At 40.3% G+C, this 15,657-nt stretch overlaps 1 protein-coding gene and 1 pseudogene across 1 annotated transcript; one reads left to right on the top strand and one right to left on the bottom strand.

The window, feature by feature from the left end:
- Positions 1-334: 334 nt before the first annotated feature.
- On the bottom strand, positions 335-4,486 carry LOC119887194 (annotated as a pseudogene).
- A 699-nt stretch (positions 4,487-5,185) lies between these two features.
- LOC119887189 (receptor-type tyrosine-protein kinase FLT3-like) lies at positions 5,186-15,550 on the top strand. The gene is made up of 24 exons (XM_038698091.1): positions 5,186-5,292; positions 5,904-5,983; positions 6,835-6,986; positions 7,089-7,207; positions 7,325-7,436; positions 7,543-7,655; positions 7,867-8,036; positions 8,191-8,329; positions 8,442-8,619; positions 8,789-8,889; positions 9,008-9,110; positions 9,202-9,392; positions 9,485-9,594; positions 9,720-9,852; positions 10,878-10,982; positions 11,073-11,183; positions 11,315-11,471; positions 11,633-11,745; positions 11,878-11,999; positions 12,327-12,449; positions 12,565-12,676; positions 12,781-12,880; positions 13,550-13,655; positions 13,789-15,550. The coding sequence occupies exons 1-24, from the start codon at positions 5,283-5,285 to the stop codon at positions 13,987-13,989; spliced, it is 2,961 nt and encodes a 986-aa protein (XP_038554019.1). The 5' UTR covers positions 5,186-5,282; the 3' UTR covers positions 13,990-15,550.
- Positions 15,551-15,657: the final 107 nt, after the last annotated feature.

Raw genomic sequence — 15,657 nt, 5'->3', positions numbered from 1 at the left:
AAAAAGGGGAAAATCAAACGTTGCATAAAGGCTCATCATATTTTTGTTAAAACAAATGAATGATTATCCCAAGGGGGGCGACAACAGTTGCTAATTAAACTATTCCAAGTCTGCAAATATAAGTTTTTGTTGCTTCAGTTATATTTTCTTAAAATCTGCATTAATTTGGTTGGAAAAGGGCAATTTAAGAAAGCTTTGGATACGGTAAGTTATTATCTCACCCAGCTGCTTTTTCCTTACCGTAAAAGTCAATACATGATCATATCATTTGCCTCAGTGGCTATTCTTAGTGTGTGACAAATGTGCTATGCTTCTTTGAAAGACCATTTCTTACCATGTATCCTCCTCAGGCAGTAAGGCAGATCATCCTTGCTGTTGACCGCTTTGTAGCAGGAGGTGATGTAGCTGAAGTTGCTGGTCTTCTGCATGCGGTTTGGTGGGGGAAGAGGCTCCAGGGGAAACAGGCTATGGTAGCTGTCCACCTCAGACGGTACATCTGCCAAAGACAGAAGCAGTTTCAGAAGGAAAATGATAACATGCTAGTGCACAAACACATGCAAACAGATCCAACAACATTAAGTTACCTCGAAGGCCATAGACCATATGATCAATCAGTTTTGACCAATGCTAATTCAGCACTTAATTATGAACCATAATGTAATTTGAGAGCTCACAAATTGTACCTCATTGAGTGTGAGGAAAAAAAGAAGAAAAAAAAAAAAAAAAAAAAACATGTGGGTAACTGGAAGCAAAACCCAGAGACCACAAACAAATTTCAAAACCCTTTGACACCAACATGAGGAAATAAACTCTACAACAGACTTGCACGTTTGTTTAAGCAACATAGGTTTGTCTACTTGTGAACCAACAACAGTGCACCAAAATGGTCTTTTGTTGAATACAGAACACATTCTTTCATTGATTATAAAGTGTTTTTATTGCATGCCTGCCTCATTTTGCTGCGCAACAGAAATTATTGAATTAATAACAACCCTTTGTGGCGACAACAGAGTAGCCCCTTTACCTGGGTTCTCTGAATGGTCAATCTGGGCCATGGTTATCAGATGTCTGTTTATCAACTCCTGGAGGACAAATAAAAGGGCATCAGACAAAACCTCCAGAGAAGAACACAGTGAAGATATTAAGTGAAAACGAAGGGAAAGTGGAAAATACCTGTCGGAGTTCATCAGCCATGAAGAAGGATGGGGCATTGGCTTTCGGCTGCATGTAGGCCACGTGAGGCGCAGTAGGTGGATAGATATGGTAGGTAGGAAACACCTGTGATGAAACCAGAAAAACACAGCTTCCTATTTATTGAGAAATGAAAACCTGTGTGATCATAAATGTATTATTCCTCTCCCCACGTGCTTGCCCCCCAAAAGAACCTCAGATAGAGTTTAAATGCAGTTTGGTGTTTGGTTAGGACTTCTAGTCTAGTCAAAGTCTTCTAGTGTATTCCCAGCTTTAGCAAGTGTTTCTTGACTAAAATACAGAGTAGGGCAGCACATACCATCCCAGCCATTGGTGCCGGGTGTTGTCTGTGTAGAAGTAGGTGGTCCCGCCTACAGTCTCTTCTGTATTATGTGAGCGCCCTGGTCCGATGCGGTGGTGGGTACCATGTAGTTGGCAGGGTTTGGGGTGTGACTGCGCCGACGAGGTGCAGGTGAGGTGTGTGGTGTAATTTTTGGAGAGTGGAGAGGAGATGATCCCGCAGACAGAGACATGCCTAAAATTAGAGACAAAAGGAAACTAAATTACTTCATGAAAAGGGGATATGAAACGTTTGAAAGGAGCACAGCGCCCAAAAATGTCTACTTTTGTTTCAACAGTAGCACATGTGATGGTATAGACAGGAGGGACTTCGCTGACCTGCTGGACTACACAATTTGTGAGCTAAAGATGAAGAAAACAAAACTGAGTCATGTAGAAATTAGAGCAAAGCAGATGTAGCAGGGTGAGTTTTCAGTTGGTAATGCTGCAGAAACGCTCACCTGGAGCCAGCGCAGCGGCTGTGGAGCTGCTGATACCAGGATGTGGGAAGAGAGGTGAGGGGAAGGCCTGGACAGTGGACTGAGCCATGGTGGCCATACGTGGAGCTCCCTTGGGGATAAACTCACTTGCTGCCGGGTTAGGAGCCTGGTGGCACAAAACATGCAAGAGTACATGAAATCAATTACTCCTTTTAGAGTCAATAAAGACTCATACAAAAGTCCAGACCTGAACTTAAAAGCAATTTAAAATTATTTTACTCTCTATGACGGGACGCTTATATGCTCACCTTTCTCCTTTGGGAAATGCTAAGAGCACCAAAATCACTGAACAGTGAGGATGTCGGGGAGTTCACTGGATCTGTGGAAGACCAAAGAGTGTAAGGAGCTGAGCAGTGGTGCTTTCAAAATTCAATGGATGAGTGCTTAACACTGCTCCACAGAGCTCAGTAGGAGTCGTACCATGAGCGCTGTGGGTGAAGTTCTTGGCACCATCGTTGAGGAGACTGGGAGAGCTGCTGCTGGTAGTCATCCGCTGAAGAGGGCAGCACCAAGATCAGATGTGTTACAGAAAGCAATCTAATATATGTTTATCAGTAAATAAATAACCAAATATTGTATTCTGATGTGAGAATTTAAATAAAACAATTTAACCATACGCAAAACATTTCAATAACTAATATAGTGCCTCAGTTTAAAGGGGGATCTACAACAGTAGTGTGACCACACATACATTTTCAAAGCAGCCTTTGTTACGCTGTATGTTTACACTAACTACATATCTACAGCTTCTCCTATGTACCTGCATCATTGAGTATTTAGACTCTGCGGGGCTTCCAAACCCATTGACCCCAATAAAGCTGCTGCTGAAGTAAGAGTTGGTAAGATTGGCATCACTCAGGGTTGCGCCCTCCATCCCTGGGACTGTGGATGACAGAAAAAAGTTTAGCAAATACTAACTGCAGCAACATTGATAGGAACATAGTTATTTTCAGGACTTTAACAGAGACCAGAAGGTAAAGTATGCCATTTAATATCGGTACTACTGACTGTTTGGTTAACCAATCACAGAGCTAATTAGAAAGCATGTAAACAGTTCCACACCTGCAGTGAGCCACTACTAATGACAGCCACAGGGCGATATCCACTCAGTCTCATTTTGTAAACTTTTTTAGCAACAATTACTGTCTTCAGTGGCTCCAAGTTAATGTGGGCGCAGTTGGTGTTTGAGTTGCATGTGAATAGTTGTTACTTGATGTTTGTTTACGTTGGGAAAACACTAACATAATGCAAAAACAATGCCCCGTGAACAGCTAGCCTAGCTACGCTACTGTTAGCAAACATTAAATTGACATTAACAGCAACACTGCAGTTAGTATAAACAACATTTAACTGGGGAACAACCAAGGCCATCAGTACTACAACTGATCATTGCTCTGAAGGCAAGGCCAGCCACATTAAAGTTAGTTAAAGCGGTCAAGTTAACGCTAGCTTAGCTAACGCTAGCTGGCTATTAGCTACACCAGCTAGTGGGTCGCGGATTTCTGCCCACTCACAGCTGTCACAAACCAGCAGACATGCCCCATGTAAGCTGCAAAAGCATGGATAATGTTACATGTTGTTGTAAAGCATAACTAACACCACCTGAAGACAAAAGCTATTCCAAAGACAGCCGAAGAGCCCAGTCTGTGCTAGCAGCCTGCAGGAAGGTTGATAGTGTTTGGCAGGGAAATGAAACCCACGTTGTTTTGGGGTGAAGAGGCCTCAGTGAATCCTCGGGCTAAATTTTAACAAAGCCCAATAAGGCCCAAAAGTAAAGTCACAGTCAGCCCCCCCCGTGTGAGGCCTTGTCTTTCTGCATTTTTTACTCACTGGTTAACAGCTGCCCGTCGATAGACGTGCCTGCAGGCCCCAATGTTTCACTCTTCTTTGACACACCGGTCCCCCCGCCTCCCGGGCAGGCCGCCGCGGAGCCACCGTGGGAATACCCCGCTGGCGTCCCGCCACCCCCGGCCATGGACAACGGGACGGGGCTGCCGCCGCCGCCGTGCAGCGGCAGGCTTGCCATGGACGGATCCTCGTGCAAGAACTGACACTCGTCTCCATAAAAGCAGGTCTTGTCCTTCGCGTAATATCGGCAAAACTTCACCTTGACATTGGGTATCCCGGCACCCCCAAGCGGAGCAGCTGAAGCTGGGAGTCCACTGTTCATGGCACCGCTGCTGCCGCCGCCGCTGCTGCCGGAAGACACTCAAACATAGAGAGACGCCGATAGCTAGCGAGCTAGCCAGCTAGCTTGCAAACAGTTTCCCTTAAAGGAACGGATAAATATCACTTCAGCTGGTGGAGAACACTTAAGACGCTGCAGTACTCACATTATAAGGCTAAGGTGCATGGTGGTTTAAGAAAATATCGTTGCATGCTTGGAGTCCTGGTCGTAGTTGTTATCGCTATCCATGCAGCTGCCGTCTTCGCAAAGTAGCCTGTTGTTGTTTTTGGTCGCAGTCAGGCTGCTCTGCTAGGAACAAGCTAGCATAGCTTTGCATTGTGGGTATTACACCGTCTGGAAGAGTTTACCTGCTGCAAGCTGCAAATTGGACTTGCAGAGCGGAGAGATTGTGAATGCAAACGAATATTTAAGATGAAGGGGTGGAGAGGTTTTGAGCATTGAGGTTTTGAGTTTGCAGGATCAAGCTCTTCAGTCTGTGCTTTCAGTCGTCAGCTGAATTGATTTCATTGCAATAAATAATAACATATGTTAAATTATATCCGAGGTTATGACGCAGATTATTGCTTTAACTTAATTTAATAAATGTACAAAAATAGACGTAGGAGAATACAACATCAGGACTAAAACAAGAGAAGGTCAAAAAGTAATAGAGATCAGATAAGTTCATTTAAATATTCAGGGAAAGACATATTAGATTATGACAGTAATTGAGAACATACAAAGCAGCCTAATAACACCTCTCTTTTCAATAAGCTTTTGTCTGTCTCCACTAGGTTACATAAAAAATTTGTTTGAAGCATATTTTACTCAAAATGAGAAAAACACTGCAGCTGCGCACACTTGCCATCTTATAAAATAAAAAACATTTTAAGTTAGTCTATTCTTCGGTCTATTTAAAAATGCTTTTGCACTTCAGATATTGCAGGCGTGGCTGAAAACGTCAACAATAAAGTGTTACTTCCCCTGTTAAAAAGCTAGGCACACATCTCAAAGTTTCGCTGTCTGAGCGTACATTTGAGTATGTGACACTGACAGAAAGAGCATCAACACGGAGGCAGAAAAACATGATTGCGGGTGAGTGAGACATTTACGGTCTCTGTTCTGTTGTTTGAGTTCATGGCACTGAGGAAACGTGAATTTAAAGTATATTGTGACATATAAGGACAGAATTTAAGCATGTTTATAAAAAAAATGTTTGATGTTGAATTGAACGGAAGGATGCTATCTTTCAAATTTCATTTATGGAGATTAGGTCTCTGGGGGATTGTTGGTCTTCCTCAGAAGGTTTCGACACTCAGCTGTAGTTCATCATTATGAGGATCAAAAGTGGCTGTGTGTTGAGAGGATGACCGTTCAAATCAGTTTAAACCTCAGTAGACTATTCATGTGTCCCTGCAATATCAAAACATGGGAAAATCAGACTCAGGTTTTAAATTTAGTAAAAAAAAAAAGTATAATATAAAAAATATATATAATGCATATATTATATAGTGTAAATAAACTGAAACTGAAAACACATAAATTGAGCGGTTAACTTATCTTTATGGCAATACTGTCATTGTTTCTTGTTTTGTGTTACTTAATAATTCTTGCATATATTTCTTTCAAATATCATTTTCTTTTTTAATTGATTCAGTCTATTTAGAAACATTTGAAATAAAGTTATACATTTTCTGTCTTTCAAGCTGTTCTGCTGTGTGCTGTGGTGCTGCACTGCTCTGATGGTGTGGCGGTGCAGAATCAGCATTGCATGACCAGTAATGAGGTAAAGTAGTGTTTTAACTTAACAATGCAAATTACTTTCGCATAGTCTATTTGAGTTACTGTATATTTCTGGGGCATTATTAAGTTATGGGAAATTGTTACTCTTTGGTAAGCTCAAATGATTTCGAACTAAAATGTGCATGAACTGATATAGTTGAAACACAACAGACAGTCAGACTGCAGGTTTTACAGATCATAATGATATTTAATGTTTGCTTTTTACAGCCAACACATGCATGGCTGTCATGAATGTCGTAGCCAGAGTCTTCCATTCACAGGGCCAGATTACCAGACTAAACAGAGACAGAGACCTTTCAGAGTACATAATGTGGATTCACTTAGAAACAGAAAAACAGAACTGTAAAGCAATAAGGGGTTGAAAAAAATCAGGGAGGGAAATAGCATAAACTTAAATAAATAAATTTACTAAAACTTTATTACAAAAATAAATACATGCATGTGGCAAATATACACATATCCTTAAAAGACGATATATGAGTAACATATGCATGTGTATTAACACATAGCGTTAAAGTACAAGTCTTAGAGTAGGCTACTACTTCCTTCATTGCTTGTTCAACATGTTAATGGCGTGTGAAGAAAGTCTGTCATTTTAGTATGACAGCTTCAGACCCGTAATAGCAGACACAAGAAAAGCTTTAACGTTATTATTTTGACAAGTTAAAGCACAGGTGTTAATGATAAAATTAACATTGAAACAACAGTCATCAATTTTTTATGATCATCTCATATGAGCCTCTTTTATGTGTTCTTGCACCATTTAAATAAAATCTTCATGCTACTTGATGCTAGTTAATGCAGGATAATTAAATATTGAGTCTTGTCTTTCAGGTGACATTCTTTGTTCCAGCAGACTATGTGAATTCATCTGGTCCTGTCAGCGTAGAGGCCTGTGTTGGTAAGAAACTCAACATCTCCCTGGAGCACTTATCTGAATACCCTGTCTGCGACTGGATCAGAGGAGTAGACCAAGTACTGACAGTGTAAGTAAATATCTGTGTGTGTGTGCGTATGTAAGTGTGTTTCCCCCTTTTTTTCTCACGTGTATATGTTTAAACTTATACGTTTCCTTAAATCCTCACCAGAAATGGGAGTCACTCCATGGTCCTACCACCGCTCTCTCAGACAGATTCAGGGGAGTACACGCTGAGCTGTAAAACTAGCAATGAGACCTGGTCAATGAAAGTGTCTCTTTGTGTAAAGGGTGAGTAACACTCTCTACTACAACGCTCAGTCAGCACTCAGTAAAGCAAACAAACACTAGACAGTTTGATGCTGATTTTTTTTTTAAAAGTGATAGTAAAATACATTTTTTTTCCAGGACGTCCCACAAAACCAAAGCTGACACTGGATCGCCTAGAACACCAAAAGAAATCCCCATATTTCAAATGCATCTCTGAGGGCTGCCCAAAGCCAACTATTGATTGGACTGGGTAAGATGTCATGCAGTATCATCTGCTGACACTAACTTTATTTAAAAAAACATCTTATTATAGTGTGATTTCTTTTAATAATGATGTTTCTCCTCCTTTTGAATAGAAACCGCGCAAAGCGTGGGGATTCAATATCCAGCAGTCTGTATGCTGAGAGTGGAGTGATGTGCTGTGCCAGTAACACAGAAGGACAAGAATGCTCCCAACTGTATGACTACGGTAATTAAATATGTAAACAAATTCATTAAATACATCGTACAAAAGATTTATCCATACTGAATGATTACAGACGCAATCTAATTTGCTCATTACTAACTATTGCTAACTATTTGTCTTCTTTAATTAATCGTGCTATAGCAAACAATCTAACAAAAGAATCACCTGACCATCAAGTCTGTTGCGTGACTTGTGGCCCTACTGTGTGTTTCAGTCCTAGGGAGTGACTCAGTGAAAAGTGACGAAGTTTCTAATGTGACTTTGAGCACTGGTCAGTCTTTACTGCTTCGCTGCCGAATAAAGTCTCAACAGCCACCTGAGTGGAAGAATGGCAGCCAAATAATGGATGCCAAAACAATCACCTGCTCTAAAGCCAAGAAGAAGGTATAGTATTTCTTACTGAGACCAATGAGTTTTTCCTTAAATTTTCATTTATTTCCCTGTCGTTTTTTAATACTTAAATCTTACCACACAAATCATAAACTACTGCACTGGTCTTTCCCATTCAAATCATAACATCTATATGTTTTTGTCCCAGATTTGCATTAAAAATGACTTACATTTGGGATATTGGATGGCCTACCTGTTCATAGAATCACTTGATGTGGAGCACAGTGGCACATATACCTGCAGTTTTCCAAATTTCAAACCAAAGTTAGTCCACATTCACGTAAAGGGTTGGTAGAACTAATTTCACTTGGCTCTTTCTCTTTGCATGTGTAGTAATTTCAACTTTTCCTGTGGTTCTCGTTCTTTTTTTGTACTGATTTCATTCTTGTGTTTCCTCAGCTGAAGATTTCATCGATTTCAAGCTGGATCAGAGCAAGGAAGTTCTGGCTCAGAACGTATCCAGCTCCTGTTTGCAAGCCAGTGTTTCCTACCGCCCTGTGCTCAACAACTGTTTCTGGGAAGCTCCTGATAAAACTAGGACTAAATGCATCAGGGACAGCTGGGTGACAGAACACAGGTAGCTGCATGAAGCAATGCTCCTGGAGCTGAACTCTATCGATGAAATGCTAACAATGTTGCAAAAGGCCATCAGCATGTAGAAATGTACAACATATTTCAGTTTTTTCCCACAACTACTATTGGAAAATATAACCATACAAATGTTGGCTTTGACTCTCTCTTTGTAGGACTGTGAAACTATGTAATCAACTCAAATCAGGACTTTATAAGTTACACTTGGAGGCTGGAGGAAAAAAACAAACAGCAAATATATCAGTGTGTGTTGTGGGTAAGAGAGATTTGTTGTGTGTCTTTGGTATTGTTTTTATTAATGTAACTTCTGCACAATAATATTACAAATGTATTTTAAATGGTGCAAAGCTCATTGTCCGCTGACTTTGTTTCAGGCAATCCGGACTTCAAATTCAGTAGTATTGGGGGTAACATAACCGTTGAGACTGTGAGTCTTGTGCCAGCAAATTATACGTGGAAATCTTGTTCCAACGACAGGTATGTTCACTGTTGGACTGCTCAGATCAGAGGGCACACATACACACTCAGATTGCTATTTCCTCAAGACCCTGTTCTTTTCTCATAACAGTTGTCAAACAGTCGAAAATGCTGGTCACACAGTGGAGGATGTCTCCTGTAACAAGACAATCAAGAGCTCCCTACATACCAATCTAGTGAAAGGACACAGTCTTAAGTTTTGCCTGGAAAACTCAGTTGGCTCCTGGTGCAGTCCTCAAAACACCATATTGTACCAAGCACCTTCAGTCAAAGCTGTCAAAGGTAGCGAGATTGATTTCACATTACAAAATCTTGAATTGCTGACTGTTTTTTGATGACTGTCATTATAAACTCTCCTTCATCCCTGTTTTTAGGTCTTCCAAATATTGATGACAGCAGCTTGATGGTGCTGAAAGTAGGCAGTATGCTTCTGCTTCTGGCATTGGCAGTAGTTAGTGTGGTGCTCATGTACTTTGTCAAAAGAAGGTATATAATATATACACACACACACACACACACACACACACACACACACACACACACACACACACACACACATACATAAACACATGTGAGGACATGGTGCCAACCCCTTTGTGTTTTCAATAGAAACCCCAGTACAAGCCGCAGCTTCAGATGATCCAGATGGTTGGACCCAACGACAATGACTACATCTACATAAACTTCAATGACTTTGAGTATGACCTGAAATGGGAGTTTCCCAGGGAGAACCTCGAACTGGGTATGCAGTAGACTTGATACCAGACCACTACTGTATTTGTTTGGTATTGAAGACAGTAGTAGAAGTACTCTGATCATTTTGTTAAGTAAAAGTATCAGTAAAACAATATAATCATAAAAGCCATACAGCTCGATTGTAGTCCAGCCTTTACTTCCGTAACCTATCTGTGTCACTTTGTAACACGCTTCATAATGCTCGCATAGCAGCTTGTCAGGCCCTCAAAAACACTGGTGGAGAAACACACTGAGCTACAGCACACACAGTGACAAGAGGTGCTTCTGACTGACTAGTAGTGTTTAACTAGTTACTGCACATGTGCGAACACCCAACAAAGATCTTGTAGAAGTGCAATGCTTCACTCGGTAGCTAAAATTGAGGGTTCAACTCCCAGGGTAAAAAAAGGGGGCTGCAGCAATGTGCAATATGACCATGTAAACTTATTCTGCTACAACCCCTGAATAAAATGATGAACCTGAAAATGAGCATAATATGACCACTTTAAGTAAAAGTACTAGGTTTGCAGAAAATCAGCCTCTGTGACTGATATAATATAGGCCTATTAAATTGTTTTACTTTTGATGCAATCAGTAATGCAACTACTTCTTACAATGTTGGGTATAGTTTACCAAACTAGGGGTTGGGCCCCTTCAAAGGGGCACAAGAAGAGGGGTCGTGAGACAATTGATGGGTGAGGAAAGAAGAAAAAACAAAGTTGGGCTTCATATAGTTCTAACTAGCATCCTTTTCTTTTGGGGTTTTACCTCTTTGGGTCTTGGAACAGTTAATAAATCAAACCAGACGTTTAGAGGGTATATCACTTTTTGGTGACTGCTAACAACTTATAGACACATTTTTGTAAAAGGCCACATCCCAAACACATTAGGTAGCACTGGACAATGCATTGTACAGAAAATTGTTTTTCTTATGAGCAAGCAGTGTTTTTACATGTAAAATCTCAATCTGATCTGCAAGTTACCCTTGCTCAGCGTGAGCAAAAATCAAAGTGAGGTGTTTCTGTGTCCCAGGTAAAGAACTGGGCTCTGGGGCTTTTGGCATGGTGGTCCAGGCTACAGCGTATGGCATCAGCAAACCTGGAGTCTCACAGCAGGTAGCTGTCAAGATGCTTAAAGGTCAGTGTTTCACATATTTATTTTATGTGAGTGAAATGCAAAATGTTATGGAGGTCATTTCAGTAGGTGATGTGGTGTTTGACCTTGCAGAAAAACACGAGACGATGGAGAAGGAGGCTCTGATGTCAGAGCTCAAGATGCTGACTCACATCGGTCAACACGCCAACATTGTTAACCTGCTCGGGGCATGCACAGACACAGGTACATTATACCACTAATTACACACATGCACAATAATATGAGATGTATTTGCTTACAACTACATTATGTGTGTTGTAAAGTGTTTATATAGTGCTGATAAATTTTAAATAATATTTGTTTTCCCCATACAGGACCCACATACCTGATTTTCCAGTACTGCTGTTTTGGAGATCTACTGAACTACCTAAAGAAAAACAGAGACCGCTACCACAAGTCTGTCACTGATGCTTTCAGTAAGGACCGTTTCACCAGCCTTTACCACAACCTGCAGCGCGGGAAGGGCTCTAGGTGAGAACAAGGGGAAAACAAGGGGTGGGAGAAAAATTGGTGGACTAATTTGGCAATAAGGGCAACAAAGGGCAATACAAGTACAAGCATATTTGTTAAATAACTCTTTTGGATGTCTGGTTTAACATCATAATCACAATCCTGTCCCATTGTTTTCTCAGTGAGCTGGACACACCTTTGGACAATTACGTTCCCATGCACTGTTCTACCACCAGAGGGCAGGAGGACATCGCCCTCCTCACTCTCAACTTCGGTGACATGGACAGCTTTGAAGGTTGAAAAAAATACCATCTGAAGTCAGAACACGCATGTTGTCAAATAGATCCACTAATAAATGAACACCTACAGCTCAGTGATGTGCGAATGGGATCAGTGTTGTTCCTAATTGATGCCAGTTTGTCTGCAGACCCAGAGATCTACGAAGACCCAGATGATCAGACAGTGGACATGCAAGCCCTGACCTTTGATGACCTGCTCAGCTTCGCCTTCCAAGTGGCCAAAGGCATGGAGTTCCTGTCCTCCAAGAACGTAAGGGACAAAGGATCACACACACTACAAACTCTCCACATTTACATCTGTCAACTCCACACTCTCTACACTGACACACAGCTGATGTTTTCCAGCAACTATTCTGATGATTGCTTCACAATTAATGCATTTTTTTTCCCCCTAGTTCTTGCTTCTCAGTCGTGAGTTTTTTCTATGCAATACATGACAATAAATGCTTAAAATGACTTGTCTACAAAGAACACAAACATTTCAAACTGCAAACTGCTGTTATGGGCTTGATCTTTGTCTATTATGTGTGGTGTGATTGAAGTAAATATCCTGACGATTGGTCCTGTCTGTCTGCAGTGTATCCATCGAGACCTGGCAGCCCGAAATGTGTTAGTGACAAAGGGCAGACTGGTGAAGATTGGTGACTTTGGACTGGCCCGGGACATTGAAAACGACTCCAACTATGTCGTGAGAGGAAATGTATGTCGCAAGATGCCTGCTATCAATGTTATTTTACATCATTCATTGGTTGCTACATTCTGGATATTTTTTCACCGTGTCTCACACATTGACGCATACATTTGCTGTCTGTCAGGTGCGTTTGCCAGTGAAGTGGATGGCACCGGAGAGCACCTTTCAGGGGATATACACCATGAAGAGTGACGTCTGGGCTTATGGCATTCTGCTCTGGGAGATCTTCTCACTCGGTAGCTTCGCCAGCGCTCTCCATGGGCAGCACATTTAAAAAGCACACAATCAATTCCTGCACAATGATTAACACCAGCTCTGTCTGTCTAACTGTTGGTCTCAGGTGTTACTCCGTACCCAGGAATGAAGGTGGATCACACGTTCTATTCAATGATTGAGAGAGGATTTAAGATGGAGTGTCCATACTACGCCGACGAGTCTGTGTAGGTGTCTTCAGTCTGTATGCGACCTTTATGTTTCTCTAATAAATTGACACAATATTTGAATGGATTCAAGACAGTGACCAGATTCAGAATCAACTCTGTACACTGTAACGATGAAGATATTTTAATCATTTGCACCGTAATAACAATGAACAATGGCAGTAAAAAACACAACAAGGTTTTTCTTTTAGACAGGTTCATATGAAAAACAGGTTGTAGGATACTTACTGCACTAACAGATCTTTTCACTTGTTTTAAGAAAATAAGGACCCAACTGTTGCCAGAATTGTCTATAATTGTATATAAAATAGTTTAACTGCAGCTGGAACAGTAAAACACTGCTTAATACTTAAGTAACATTTATCCAATAATGTTACCTATATAGAACGCTATGAAATGTGCCATTTTACAGTTTTACTTTTGATGTTTTACTGTAAGTGCACTTTGCTAATACGTTTACTTAAGTACTTTACTTAAGGTTTAAGTGTTTTACATTGTTGTAGTACTTTCACTTAAGTAAAGTTTACAAGTACTTCTTAACCTGCTGTCATCAAGACCAAACAAATGCATTAGTGCAGCTGGGAACCTTCATAGACAAGAAGTCTTTCAGCAACTATTGACAAAATCTATGAATATTTCATAGTTTTTCTCTATGACTTTCCTCTCCAGGTACGGGATGATGTGCAAGTGTTGGGCCCTGGATCCCTGCAACCGGCCATCTTTCTCCAAACTGGTGTCCTTCATGTGTGATATGCTGACAGACAGAGAGGAGAAGGTAGGCCTGTAGAGCAAGGCCAGCTTACTGTGGGTAGAAATAGTCTATTTGAAGCAGAGTTTTATCCTTTTGTATCTGATCTATAAGCAACATTATTATCTAAACTTACTCCTTTTCTTCCTTCCTCTATCAGCTCTACCATAACATGCTCGACCAGTCATCCAGCGACTACCAGAATGCACCGGCCATTTTGGACATTTCCGCCTTGACAAGACAAAGCGAGAACAAGACGCAGACAGCCAATAACTACTGTCGAACCCATGCGACTGAAGAGAGCAAAGTAGACACCGTGGCAGCTGAGGAGGAGCTTCTGAAGCCGTCTGATACAGAGTGATCCCCTATCACTGAAAGCCTGTTGACCAAATGTTCAAAGCATTTTATCTAACAATAGTTACAGGAGACTGCATTTGCTTTATATTATATTAAAAAGTTTTACTCGGGACATGTAGCATATACTTAACATAACTTTTCAGGATCTCCAGAAGTAACCAAACATACAATGGGTTTTTTTTCTCCCCTACGGGATTTGAGCGAATTATATTCTCACTGACAATGTGGTCTGAATGTAAATACTGACTTTTTTATCTTTTTATTGTGCAGCTAAAAGTGAGAAAAGGATCCCTAAAATTCTCAGGACTATGTAATATAGGGGAGCACGGGGCACAAGCTAACACGGGGTAAGATGTAACACAGACATTATACGTTGTTGCACAGGGTCAAGCAGATTGTGTTTCAGGTCAGTTTATCAAAGAGCCAGCAGACGGTCTCTCTACAATTTTTAGAGTGATTGGACTTATTTTTGTCAAGATAGGGAAGAGCGCTTTCACAGCATAAAAGTACATTTTTGTTGCATACTTCTTTTTTGATTTCTGAGCTGTGTGTGTAAGTCACTGAATCCAATCATGGATTACCTTAATAACCATTTTTTTTGCCTAAAACGTAGTACAGCTGACCAACTTAAAGACAAACTCACCAGAGTGGGGTTACAACTAACCCCTATCAATATTTACATATATATTTTGATGTGTGGATACAATCCATCTATCCATTGGTCCATCCATTTGAATATAAATCCATGATAGACCATAATTTAGATGAAAAGACATCTCTCTTTCTTTATATGATATATATCATGGATGGAAAGTGATAATATCTACAAATATCTACTTATCTATTTATCAACTCATGATGGATGATTGGTTGAGGGTTAAATGGATGTGTGGATATCTGTCATATATAGATCCATAAATTATTCACCTATAATATATACATATAATTTAATTTAATCAGATAGAATTTTTTGGATGAACAGAATTTTCTAGCAAGTGTTACAACTAACCCCACACATGGGAGAAGTTGTAAAATTTCACTCCCTCAACATTCAGCACAATTGTACAAGAACGGTAGGTCCTAGAAATAAACTTCAAGTGTTCATTTGTATCGAGATGTGTGTTGCTTGTATAAAAATATGATTAATCAAACGCAAATGTTTTTCAGTTATTTAGTCCAAACCAAAATGTGTTAGGTTGTGCCACTCTTCCCTACACATGTATTTAGACTTGTAAGCTATAGCCTAGAGTTGTCACTCTTTTTCTACATTCAGCCTGTAGCAACTGATCAAGGTTCAAGGTTCATACAATTGTTTTTTGTTTGTTTGATTGTCTTAAGCTACAATGCATAGACCTATAGAAACAACCTTTTTGCCTTAAAATACTGTCTTGTAATGGTAATTATTTTGTTGTGGCCTGTGTTATCTCAGTTTTGTACACATTTATGTATTTGTTCAAACCAAGCTTCTCTATTTTATTTTAACATTTTTTTAATACATTAGGCTATATTGTCATGTTTAGGAATAGCATTATACCTGCAATAAAACGTACTTTTAATAACAACGATCTAGGTCAACCAAAAAGTGATTTTCTTCTCCAATTGTTTTATTTGGGCATTTCAAGAGGCCAGAAGAGGAATATTTTTATTTTCCCATCTAGTCAATCATCTCTGA

The sequence above is a fragment of the Micropterus salmoides genome, unplaced genomic scaffold (assembly GCF_014851395.1).
Source record: "Micropterus salmoides isolate LMB-PRFRI ecotype aquatic unplaced genomic scaffold, ASM1485139v1 Ms_hic_scaffold_4048, whole genome shotgun sequence".
Lineage (NCBI taxonomy): Eukaryota > Metazoa > Chordata > Actinopteri > Centrarchiformes > Centrarchidae > Micropterus > Micropterus salmoides.
The sequence above is the reverse complement of the archived record's forward strand: the minus strand, read 5'-3'. Positions and strand labels throughout refer to the sequence as shown.

Coding starts and splice junctions, on each gene's coding strand:
- LOC119887189 (XM_038698091.1), top strand. Junction 8,890..9,007: donor TATATCAGTGTGTGTTGTGG/GTAAGAGAGATT, acceptor ACTTTGTTTCAG/GCAATCCGGACTTCAAATTC. Junction 12,000..12,326: donor AGTTCCTGTCCTCCAAGAAC/GTAAGGGACAAA, acceptor GTCTGTCTGCAG/TGTATCCATCGAGACCTGGC.